This window comes from Martes martes (assembly GCF_963455335.1).
Source record: "Martes martes genome assembly, chromosome: 9".
Lineage (NCBI taxonomy): Eukaryota > Metazoa > Chordata > Mammalia > Carnivora > Mustelidae > Martes > Martes martes.
Genome location: NC_137896.1, coordinates 26,884,685 through 26,897,667, shown reverse-complemented (window position 1 = coordinate 26,897,667; position 12,983 = coordinate 26,884,685). Strand labels below are relative to the sequence as shown.

Sequence of the window (12,983 nt, the reverse complement as noted above, 5' to 3'; positions counted from 1 at the left end):
GGAGAAAATAAGCCAGACAGGGAAAAAAATCTTTGCAAAACATATATGATAAAATATCATTACCCAAAATACACAAAGAACTCTTAAAACTTAACAGCAAGAGAATAAACAACCCAATTAAAAAATGGGCCAGAGGGGCACCTGGGTGGCTCAGTGGGTTAAAGCCTCTGCTTTCAGCTCAGGTCATGATCTCAGGGTCCTGGGATCGAGCCCCGCATCGGGCTCTCTGCTCAGCGGGGAGCCTGCTTCCCCCTCTCTCTGCCTGCCTCTTTGCCTACTTGTGATCTCTGTCAAATAAATAAATAAATCTTAAAAAAAAAAAAAAAAGAAAGAAATGGGCCAGAGATCTAGACAAACACCTCACCAAAGAAGATATGCAGATGGAAAATAAGCATATGAAAAGACGCTCCAAGTCGTGTGTCATCTGGGAACTGTAAATTAAAACAAGATACTACTACACGCTTATTAGAATGGCCAAATCTGAAAAACTAACACCACCAAATGCTGACAAGGATGTGGAGCAACAGGAACGCTCAGACTTTGTTGGTGGGAATGTGAAATGGTACTGCCACCATGGAAAACAGCAGGGCAGATTCTTACAAACAGAAACATGTTCGGGGCTCCTGGGTGGCTCAGTTGGTTATGTGTCTGCCTTCAGCTCAGGTCATGATCCCAGGGTCCTAGGATTAAGCCCCACATCATCTTGGGCTTCCTGCTCAATGGGGAGCCTGTTTCTTCCTCTCCCTCTGCCCCGCCTTCTCGTTCACTTGCTCTATCTCAAATAAATAAATAAAATCTTAAAAAAGAAAAAAAAAAAAGTAAACACTCCCACACACACTGCCAACAATGAACCTGAATGTAAACCATGGAATGCGGGTGAGAATGTGTACTGATGCAGGTACTCCCATTATAACAAATGTACAGAATGCTGATAGTGGAGGTGGGAGTGGAGGGGGAGGTGTTCATGGGAACTCTGCACTAGCTGTTCGATTTTGCTGTTAACCTAAAGCTGCTCTATAAAATAAAGCTCATTTAAAAGAAAAAGTTGGAGGTGGAGGTAGGCACACCTTTTCTCCAGGAGCTCACTGTAACTGACCCCACTGGCCTGACTCCACTTCTCCCCTGGAGCCACTCCAGCACTTGTGGACCCTCGCTTCTATCATTGTACTTCACGTAGCATTTCCCATGTGAATCTTCTCTTAAATTAAAAATAGAAAAGAGAGGGGCGCCTGGGTGGCTCAGTGGGTTAAAGCCTCTGCCTTCGGCTTAGGTCGTGATCCCAGGGTCCTGGGATCGAGCCCCGCATCGGGCTCTCTGCTCCGTGGATAGCCTGCTTTCTCCTCTCTCTCTGCCTGCCTCTCTGCCTACTTGTGATCTCTGTCTGTCAAATAAATAAATAAAATCTTTAAAAAAAAAATAGAAAAGAGAATTTAGACCTTGCAGATAATCTAATCCCATTTCCTCATTTCACAGATGAGGACACAGAGGTCAAGAGAAATAAAATGTCCAAGTTAGAGGTCTGAGACCTAGTCTCCAGACACCTGCTCTACTGCTTCCTGCCTTGTAGCTGACTGCCTTCATGACCTAGTACTGGAAGTGACTGTGCCCAGAAGACAAAGATCATTTTATTAACCTCTCTTGACTCTCTGGACTTCTCCACCCCATTCCATTGTTCTCTCTTCTTTTTCCCAAGGAAAAGCCATCACTTAGAAGTACCTGTGGAAGTCAGCCAGGTGTTCTGAATCGATATAATCATCCAAATTCAGGGTCAAATCTGATACCTGCTGTGACCCACTTTCCTAGAAAAATGAAAACAGAAAACGAGAGACTGGGGATATTTCTGGGCTAATGGGAGAATAGTTAAAGATTCAGGTTAAAGAAATATACATACACAAAGAAACATACCAGGAATGTCTGTAATATGTGGAATACCCTTCCGGTGCTTGGGGTCTGCTCTGATTTAGAAAGATTGCCTTTCTGAGGCTGAGCCCAGTAAACCTACTTGCCAGGCTCTTTTGCGGCTTGGGCACAGGCATGTCACTGACGTGTCAAATGGATGCACACCTTTGACTTGGATGGGCAACATGGAAAAGCAGGCCCAACAAAGGGTAGATGTCTTGCTCACAAGGGCAGCAGCAGAGGCATCAGCATCTCATGAGAAGGGGCTCCAGGGCCCACAGCCCAAGCCAGCACCTCATGCCTGGGGCGGTGGCAGCAGCAGTGGTTTTCATGGTGTGCTTCTGAGCACTGTCTTGAACGCCCAGCCTTGAACCTGTTTCTCCAGCCCTCCCAACAATTCAATGGCTATCCCAGTTCTTTTAATAAACCAAATCTGATTGAGTAACTTGAGGGAATTTTGTTATTTATAACTAAGAACTCTGTCTGATACACGATCTAAGTCTTTGTCAAAACAGAAAAGGTAAGATGAACATAGGGGAAGGGAAGGAAAAATAAGATAAAAACAGAGAGAGAGGCAAACCATAAGAACTCTTAACTCCAGGGAACAAACTGAGGGTTGCTGGAGGGGAGGTCAGTGGGGGGATGGGGTAACTGGGAGACAGATATTAAGGAGGGCATGTGATGTAATGAGCACTGGGTGTTATACACAACTGGTAAATCACTGAATTCTACCCCTGAAATAATAATACAGCGTATGTTAATATTATAGCATATGTTAACTAAACTGAATTTAAATAAGGGGAAAAAAACCAGAAAGGGATAAATTATGGTACTATAAAATACTACATACTAGTTAAAATGAATAAGGTGTATCTACATGCATTCCCATGTAAAGACCCCCAAAATATATTGAGTGAAAAAGCCAGGTACAGTGCAATACAGACTGCATGCTACTTTCATATGAGCACACAGAGACAATGAGGACTAACTTAACAGGAGAGTCACTGCCCTTGGTGGGCTTAGAGTCCAGCGGCAGAAGATAAACATCAAATCAAAGGACAACTAAGTACATAATTACAAACTGTGGTCAGGACCAGCAAGGAAATAAAATGATGAAGTAGAGAGGCATAATTTAGATTTTTCTGGCAGGTGAAGAGTAGGTAGGCAGAACTACACTTTTTGAGGAAGTGAAAAATGAGAAGGGATCCGCAGGAGCTGAAGGGAGGAGGGTGTGTGTGAGGCAGCCCACGGTGGTGGGGAGAGTTTTCCATCCCTGGAAATAAGACATGTAAGGGCACTAGGATAGCAGAGGGCTAGGTTTATCTAAAGAACTAAAAGTAGCCCTCGCTCGGGCCTACAGTAAGCTTTTTTCCTTCCCTGTTGTCATCGAAAGGATGATTTGCATAATCATTTACATAATCATTCCCCTGTGTTGAAGTACCCCCGTTGGTAATACCAGAAGGTGAACATCTTTGAGCACAAAGCTTTTCTATATGGAGGATTCCTGTCTTAGTTCCAGAAGTAGGGTCACTGGGTAAAGTCCTCACAAACATTTAAGGCTCTTGATCTGTACTGTTAAATGGGCTGCACAAAGGTGACCCCAACATCCGCTCCCACCAGCAGGTGCCAACATGTCCCTGAGACTCACCAGCACATTGATAATCATGCTGTTCTCCACGGTGACAGCCTTCACAAGGAGCTGTCTGGACCCATCCTTAGACTCATACCGGAGGACATACAGGTCTTTACTGCTATTCCATTCGGCTGGCAGCAGTTCTGACTTCTTATCATTGGGACCTGGCTGAGAAGACACCAAGATTGAGAGGAAGATCACAACCTCAGAACACAGAGGTATGAAGGACCTTGAAGATAACCTAATCCCATTTACTCATTTCACAGATGAGGACACGGAGGTCAAGAGAAATAAAATGTCCAAGTTAGAGGTCTGGGACTCCTGCTCCAGTGCTCCCTCCATTGTAGCTGACTGCCTTCATGACCCAGTGCTGGAACCTGTCCAGAATCTGCAGCCTTGGTTTGGTAAGAATCTCCTCTCCACCCCCCTGCCAAGAATAAAGCCAATCACCTGAAGGGATGCTGTGAAATTCCAAGACTGTTTTTCTAAGTTCAGGACCATTGGCAAGAGAAGCACCGAAGCATTGACAAAAAATAAAAGATCCTAGTGGGCTCCCCTCCAGACTACTGCAGTGGGTTCCCACAAATGACTGACAGTTTTCACACACACACACAAAACGGAGCACATGTACAAGAGAAAACATCAGTGCACACCTCTGTGCCTCCTGCTTCAGAAACAGACCACCACCACTGCCAACGCCTTAAGTAGGGTACTCCTAAAGAATCTCTTACTCCTCTCACAGATAATCGCCACTCTGTTATTTTTTAAAATGTCTTTACTTTTCCTTATAGCTGTATTACTACGTACACAACCCTAAAAGATGTATTGCTTCAGGTCTGTTTGAATTTATAGAAACAGCATCACCTTTATAGCTTCCTTTTTCGTTTGAGATTGTGAGCTTTCGCTGTGTTGACACATTTAACCACACACGGTCCACTACCTAGCGCTCCATGGCAGCACAGCTCACAGCTACGTGGTGTGGTGCTGTACAAGCTGCCAGGTACACACTCACTTGTTGACGCCTATGTGAACGGTATAGAGGTTCACTGTTACAAATGCTGCTGCTAGGAACACTTGTGTACACACCTGCTGGTACACAGGTGCATAAACTTCTGCAGAGTATGTGTGGGGAAAGAACTTTCAATCTGTAGGATAAAGTCAAACCGTCTTCCGAAGAGCTACCGATTTACACTTCCACCAATGCGGTGGGGGTCTCCTCACAGTTCCGTGTGGTCAGCAACATTGTCACTGCCCAACTTTAAAATTTGTGCCCACCTGGTGGGTGTAAAAATGCATCCCTGTGAGTTGTGAGGTCTTCTTTTTCCTTTTAAACCATCCTAGAACTTCCCTTTTACACACTATAAAGTTTGCAAAATCATCTTTAAATTACTTCTATAGGAAAAGGTTAACAGAGTAATTTCCAGGTAGGGAAAGATCTCTTAAGATCCATGACGGAAAAATAATACTGTCTTTGATACTGTTCCCCAAAATGAAAGCTTCTGTTCAACAACAGACACTGCAACGTTAACATGCAGCTGCAGGCCAGGACGAGATGTCTGCCATGGCCACAGATAAAAAAGAATGGATAACTAGCACATTAAGGGAATGCCTGGAAAATGAACAATAAAAATTGGGAACCCATTTGAAAAACTGGCAAAAGATATGAACGAGCAAAAGAGCGAGCAGATAACGGTATACAGAGGGCTATTCAACTTCACCAGCACTCAGACAAGCACAAGCTGAAACCACGAGGTTCCATGTCACACCCGTCTCACTGGTATCACCCATTTCTCTATTCCTCATTCATGTGGGTATGGGGACAATGGAGACGCTCAGACACTGCAGGTGGCCACTTACACTGCTGCAAACCCTCTGGAAAGGAGTCTGGCAGCATGTGGTACACTCAGGTAAGCAGACACCCAGGGACCCCAAACCTCCATTCCTGGAGGAGACCCTGTGCACAAAGACACAGGAGACATCACAACCTTGCCATGAATACCAAAGTGGAGGTGAAATGAAAAAATATGCTCATGCTGGAATACTATATAGAAGTGAGAAGGAACAAATTTGATCAAAGTGTAGCATCACAGATAGGGTAAAAAATTTAACTTAAAATGCAACTTAAAAACTGTAACTTAAGGGGCACCTGGATGGCATGGTCTATTGGGAGCCTGACTCCTGATTTTGGCTCAGGTCTTGATCTCTTGATCTCAGGGTCATGAGTACAACCCTCGCACTGGGATCCAAACTGGGCTAGGAGCCTACTTAAAAAAAAAAAAATGTGTGTGTATGTGTTTATGTGTATATATATTTGTATTTATGTGTATATATATATACACATATACATACATACACACACACACACATATATGTATAGAACTTAAATTTTTCTTAGAAGTTAAGAAAAAATGTAATTTACAGCCTGGTACCATTTATGTAAAAAATTTTTAAAACACATGAAAATAATCCGTATATTTTTTTCATGGATACCTACTTATATGGATGAACATGAAGCAAAGTGGATTGGGAAGCTTTGTACTCAGGAGAATATGCTGGGAGGAACTGGACTAAAGATGAAGAACCAGGACGCCCAGGTGGCTCAGTCAGTTAAGCCGCCGCCTTCGGCTCAGGTCATGATCCCAAGGTCCCGGGATCGAGTCTCGCATGGGGCTCCTTGCTCAGTGGAGAGCCTGCTTCTCTCTCTGCCTCTGCCTGACACTCTGCCTGATTGTGCGGGCTCTTGCTCACACGCTCTCTCTCTCTCTCTGACAAATAAATAAATAAATATCTTTAAAATAAAAAGATGAAGAACAGCAGCAAAAGACAAAGGTCCAGCACCACAGCCCTTACACACAATAAGGACAATGGGAGGCCAAGAGTGGAGAATGAGGGGCCTCTCCTCTTTGGTCACCCTTGGTGCTCAGGAATCCAATGCGGGAAGTGGTCCCAAATACAATTCAAGATGTTGCAACTGGCATGGTTTAAAAGCTGGCAGGATGACAGGGAAATTCACAAGCCTGAAGCAAAGAAATGAGAGTGAGGAAAAACAAAAGTGAAAGGACTCAAGCCAGTCTGCCAAGAGAAACAATCCCTCACCTCCAACTTCGTACATTTCCTGTAACAGGTTTAGTAGATTCAAGGTCTCCTTTGGAAGTTTAGATTTTGATAATGTGCCTTGTCTTTGTTCTGTCCGAGGCCTTTGAATTTCTATGTATATCCTCTGCATATAGCATTTGACCCACCAGAATTTTCCTTGGAATACAGTTAATTTGGTCTGCTCACTCTTTCACAGACTCTGGCCTCTAGGGCAAGAGAGCACTCTGGGGTCAGGTGAAGCTGATACCTCTTGCTACAGGGGAACTGATGGTCCCAGCCCAAGGGCTGCCCTGATATGGGGAAAACCGGTGGGACTAAGAGGGACTGGCCCTGGTGATATCAGGCCAAATTTGGCATTTCAACTGTGTTCTGGGCCCTGACATCAAATATCAGGCCCCCCAGAAAGCTGCAACTGGAAAGTAGCCAAAGCATATGGTTGTGTGGTTTAATACCCTCAGATGAAAAATTTAAGGGCTCAGAGGAGCTGAGAACTGCCTAAGGTCACAGTAAGTCAGATGCAGAGCTGGGTTTGGCATTCAGAGCTCCTGGTTGCTTGGTATATGGCTGGAGATTTTTCCCAGCCAGATCCACTAGACTGGCCCCAAAAGAGTAAAGATAGTTGTTCCTTAGTCCACCCCAGTCCTGGGGCTGGAAGCATTCTTCAGTGGCCATGAGTTCATCCCTGGGTCTCTGGGCTAAAACGCACTCAAAGAAACACAAACAGATCATTTTGGGCATTCCCTCTCTTTTGTCATAACCTTTAGATTCCTACAACAGAAAACAAAATTCTCAACCTTACATCTATAGCCATCTATAACCTCTTGTCACCTAACCCCTTGTCACCTCTGTAAAGCTCTTAGGAGGAGTGGTACTGACTCCAAAAAGGTAATCCAAATTCAAATACTGGATTTTTACTGAAGCCAGTGGCCTCACTGCTCTTCTAACCAAGTTTTACATACACAACTGCTCCGTGTGCACAGGACAACATAATATCAAATAGAAAAACAGCCAATTCAGCTTTCTATTTACCAGTCAACATACTATATGATGAAGCACATATTTCTGGGACCTTCCTCTCTCCTTATCACCCCTACAAGGATGGGGTGCAGGAGGAGGATGGAGAGGCAACATAAATATTCTCTGAGCATGGTAAATACTCTTGGTCTCAGCAGTCTGCTGGTCCCAGGCCAGAAAATTAAACCCTCTCTTAAATAAACTAATAGATGCCCCTCTAAAGGGCTTCTACTCCCACAGAAGCTGACTCAGCAGAAGTCAGAGGAGGACAAGTGCAACCCGAGCCTGAGCAGCTCTTCAGGGAAAGGGCACAGAAGCAAAAAGACACACCAAGGAGCAATACGAACACCCACCCCCGGAAGGCGTGCATGATTTAGCGCTGGGATGGACACACGGACAGTGGACAGTGCCTTTCAAAACCCTCCTCCCCACCCTCTCTGGCCTCCTGCCAGACATCTGGGGTCTGCATCTTTTTCTGGCCGGCATGAACTCAATAAGTGGCACCATGAACAGAGTGGAATTAAATGGACCTTTAGGAATCAGTCAAGGATCTTTCATGTCTTTTTAATCAGTATTAAAATGAGATTGTATTCTTTTTGCACATTTCACCTGAAAAATTGGGACCCAGGGTATCTGGCAAGGGGATGATACCAAAGGAGGAAATGACCTATATGAACTGATGTCCCTAAGCTGTCAGAACAACTCAGAGCTTCAGACAGGTGTGTGAAGGGATGGGTGGTGGGAGCAGATCTGCAGTGTTGGTATGTCCCTGTGAAATGGGGAGAAGAGAAGGAGTCACAGCGGCCCTCGGTAACAAGTTCCTGTTTGAGGGGAGAGATTCCAACTATATCAGAGCAGTAGCTAGCTGGGAGTAAACAAGGTGAGGTCCATGAGAGGCAGAGAGCAGGGCAGACCTGTTAGATCTGAAGGACGGGGTAAGGGGTGGGGGGAACTGAGGGCCCATGGATGAGCCCCAAGGGCAAGACCAAGTAAGTCTTCCTCCCCTCTCCAATCCCACTGCACTCCATGCCATTCTATACGTCTGCTTCCTGGACTTCCTGTGCAAAGGTGAAATGAAATGACTGGGGCAAGTGAGAGAGTCATTCAGGATTGGAAAGGTGAAATGAGGCAAGTGAGGAAACAAAGTTTCTGTTGGGGACACTATACACTGAGCAGGAGCACAACACTCATGAGTGGAGACCCCATCTCTACCGGGTCCCAAGGCCTGAGATGTTGAAAGGCAGGGTAAGTGGAATGCAGGGCAGGATGGGCAGAAAGGCCAAGAACAGAGTTATCTGGAAGGAAAATGCAGTTCCAGGTGTGTGTGTGAGGCCCCTTCTTTTCCAGCCTTATATCCAGTCCTAGATTCTACAAGAGGGAACAAGGATGTGTGAGCCTGGAGAGGGGTGGGGATGGGGGATGCTAAGTGTGTATCTGGGGTTCCCGTGAGATAGTTGAGGTCTGGGATGGGGGGGGTGCGGGTGGGGAAGGGAAGCCAAATATCCATGACAGTTCTTATCCTTCTCATGTGACTCCTGTTGGTGGGCGTTAAGTATGAGAGGGGGTGGTTGTTTTGCTCACTGCTCTGAAGGACAGAGGAATGGGGCCACAGGGAGTGGAAGGGAAGTGCCTGGCTCTCAGGGCTCAGGATGTGTAAACTGTTTGAGGAGGGTTCCTTAAAGCTCCGTGTCAGGGGAGGAAAACTTAAGACACTGGGTGTACATCTGAGAAACTAAGAAAGGATTAGGGAGTTTGAGAACTGAAGCAGTGAGAAATGAGAGTAAGGTTAAAATCTCACCATAAGAGATGCAAGGGGTGAGATGAGATGCCCTACTCCCCAGAGCTGATACTGGTTTTGAAGGTGAGAAGAACGTGACAGTGAGGGGCAGGCTAGGAATCCCATGTGTATGTGGGATGTGTGGCTGGGAGGATATTTTCCCTGACGAAGTAGAAGAGAACTGAAGTGGCAGAAAGAGGGCCAGGCCCAGTTCTCACAGGAAGCTAATGTGCAGGATGCTGTGGAGGGTCAAAGTCATGGGCAAGGGAAAGGGAAGATGGACAAAGTTTCCCCCCAAAGAATTACACAGTAGGCAGGGCCCAGCAGTCCTGGGGGATCTGTGGGTGTGACAAGCCCCCCAGCTCCGAGGGGCAGAGCCTGAGGATGGGAGAGTGGGAGAGGGGCTGACCCTGTAGGGTCAGCTGTTGGGGAGGAAACCTTACCTGGTTCTCACATCCAGGGTGCGAGGGTGTACCTGTGGGGCGGTGCGGGAGGGTGGTGGTTTCCCAGAACCTGAGCTGGGGATGGCAGCAGTTGAGTGGGCTGCACTGGGCCCTTCAGTAAAAAGTGAAAGGTGGGTGTGCTCTCTGGGCCCGTGCTGAGGAGTGAAAAAGGGGTCCCTGAGTGGGGCGGAGCAGACCGAAGCTTGCGGGTATAAGCGCGCTTGGATTCAGATGATCCGGTGGAAGCCCAAGTGAGTATCACCCGCCCCCCCCGCCCCCCCCCCCGCCCCCGCCGCTGTGTGGGAAGGAGCTTGACGGAGTTCAGGCAGGTGAGGGGCGCTCAGGGGAGCTAAGCCCCGTCTCAGTGTCGGTCCACAGTGCCGAAGCGAGCTTCTCTGAGTTTCCAAATCAAGTTGCCCCAACTGTGTTGTGAGGGGTGCTGGGCGGGGCCAGCAGAGCAGCTCCCCGACCCGCACACCAAGTCGAAGGTGCCAGGAGCCCCAGGGCCGGGACTCGGGCGGGGGAGCATCAGGAGCTCTGGCTCAGAGCTCCGGCCCTTGGATCCGGGCAGAAGGCACCTCACCCCCACCACCCTGGCCCCGGGCCCGCTCTTTGGAGTACCTGGTCGCCGACACCCAAGGCGTAGTAGCCGTGCGTCACCACCTCCCAGTGCAGAAAGCAGATGAGCGCGTCCTGCGCGCAGGAGATGGCCGGCGCCGCCGACGCGTACAGTACCTCCAAGCCCGCCATGGGCACCCCAGGCTCCTGCGGGCGGAGGAAGGAAGGGACACAGTGCGGTGAGCCTACTCGGCCCTGCGGCTGCTGAAGACTCCCTCCACTACTCGGACAGGCCCACCTGCGGCCAAAATGGAGACGCCCGGGGGCGGAGCGCGGCTGCCGGAAGTAGCTCCAATTCGGCTCAGTAGCACGAATGCGCCGGCTGGAAACTAGAGCGGGGCACTTAAGGGTTCCGCCAGGCAACCTGCGGGCGGGGCGGGGCGGGGCGGGGGCGGGGCGCGGCTCTTTCAAGCGGGAATCCCGCTCTTCCAGGTAGCTGGAGGGACTGCCACAGGCGGGATGTTAAATAAGGTCACTAGGAGAGGGCACCTTGCTCTGAGCCACAGACTTCCCATCCGCAGAACGGGGTGGGCATATGTTGTGGCGAGAGAGTTTATGAGATACGGCTAAAATATATTCATAATAGTTGGCACTATGCAGTTGGCACGTAATTCTAAATGCGTTACTTGAACTCATTAATTTAATCCTCACGACCCGACCCTATAAAGTTGGTATTAATGATAGCCCCATTTTCTAGAGGGGTGAATTTGACCGCCGTGACACAGCCAGCCAGTGCGTGGCCGAGATGGTGCCCGAACCTAGCAGTTTGGCTCCCAGGACAACGTTTGTGTGCTAGATCCCGTGCCCAAACCTTTACACCACCCTTTCCACAGCTCCGTGAAGTATGTTCCATTATCATCCCCATTTTGCAGATGACAAAACCAGCTCAGAGAACTGAAGTCGCTTCCTCCAAGAAGACAAAGCTGCTGCTGGCAGAGCTGGAGCTCCTAATCCACTACCAAATTTCAATCATTTATTTGCCTGTCTCTGTGATTTTTACTATTATTCCTTCCACACATTTCTCAAATCCACTTTTTGTTTTTGCTCAAATTAATTTAGTTTTCCCATCCCAGTCAGCACCCTGTGGCAAGCCATCATCATCTCTCAATTGGATGACTGCATCAGCTTCTGAACTACCCTAGTTCATCTCTGTCTCCCAAAAGTCTGTTCTGCACTCTGCATCTAGAGATTTTTAGGACACAAGCCAAATGACACCCCTCCTCTGCTTAAAATCCTCCCGGGGCTCCCGTCAGGAAAATTAAAGTCTTCCCCATGGTCTGCAGAAACCTGCATATGGTCTGTGCCCTCTCCCCACTCACCTCTCTGACATCATCTCCTCTAACTTTTCCCTCATCCCCTGCACTCTTGGCTGCAATAACCTGGACCTCCATCCTCTCGTGCCCACATTGGAAACCCCAAGCAAACCCAGTCAACTTTATCCTCAAAATGTATTCTGAATCTGACCACTTCCTACCGCCTTCACTGCCTCCACCCTGGTCTGAGCCTCTGGCGTCTCATACTTGGACTAATGCAGTAGCTTCCTAACCAGGTTTCCTCTTCCACATGTTTGGTTCTCCAGGTCTCTGAATGTACTGCTGTCTCTGCCTGGAATGCTCTTTCCCCAAACACCCGCATGGTTTGCTCCTTCAATTTTAAGTGACTCCTTCTCTCACCTCCTCCTGGCCTCAGCAGACACCTTCCCTGACCCCCAGCCAAAATAACCTCATCTACCCTTTAATCCCTCCCTCACCCTGCTTTCTTTCCTGCAAAGCATTAATCATAACCTGACCTTCTAGCAGGTATCTCTTTGCCTGTTTATTTAACGACTGTCTTCTCACTAGACTGTGAGAAAGGAGCAGAGGCCACATCTGTCTTGTGCACAGGTATACACCTGAGGGCCTTTCTGGCTCAGGGTATACTTGTTGAATGCTGAGTGAATGAATTTTTGGTGTCGGCTCAACTTCATGGGGCCAGTCTCATCCCTTTTGCAGTTCACCACTCACTTTGTTAGTTGGCCTTGTATCACTCCACATTTTGTATTCCTGGGACTTTTCTAGGACACCCAGATTCCTGAATCCCATCTGCAGAAGTTGTAGCTGAGTGCCTGAGTAGAGTGCAGGCATGCTGACCATACTCTGGGTTGTGTTAATGCTGGTGGACTCCTAAGACACTTTAAATGTCCTTCCCCAGTTATTGAAAATTTGACCGATCGTTCCCTCATTCCTTCACTTATTCATCAGCTAAACCTCCCTAGGCTGTGTTGCCAGGGATGGCCATGCCGGCTGCACAGGGGCGGTCCTGTTCCTAAGTACCTACTGTGAGCCAGGCCCAGGCGAACAAGCTGTAGTTCCTTCCACTCTGGAGCCCACTGTCTAGAAATAAAAGAATTACAGACAAAGGTAACCCAGTGTGAAGACCATCATGACATAGGGGTACCTGGAGGTCCATGCAAGCCCAGAAGAGGCATCTAATTCAGGCTGGAGGCTTCTTGGAGGAGGAGATG

The 12,983-nt window shown here is 47.8% G+C and overlaps 1 protein-coding gene across 2 annotated transcripts in view; it reads right to left on the bottom strand.

The window, feature by feature from the left end:
* PSMF1 (proteasome inhibitor subunit 1) overlaps nt 1–10,777 on the bottom strand; it is a 44,713-nt gene extending 33,936 nt beyond the window's left edge. Inside the window, exons 1-4 of one of the 2 annotated variants that reach the window (XM_080813464.1) lie at nt 10,719–10,777; nt 10,484–10,627; nt 3,548–3,700; nt 1,717–1,799 (exon numbers count right to left, since the gene is read on the bottom strand). In XM_080813464.1, the coding sequence (XP_080669590.1) occupies nt 1,717–1,799; nt 3,548–3,700; nt 10,484–10,612 (365 nt within the window). In that variant the 5' untranslated portion in view covers nt 10,613–10,627; nt 10,719–10,777. Of the gene's footprint in view, nt 1–1,716; nt 1,800–3,547; nt 3,701–10,483; nt 10,628–10,718 lie in introns of those variants that run through there. The other variant, XM_080813465.1, reaches the window with a different exon arrangement.
* Nucleotides 10,778–12,983: the final 2,206 nt, after the last annotated feature.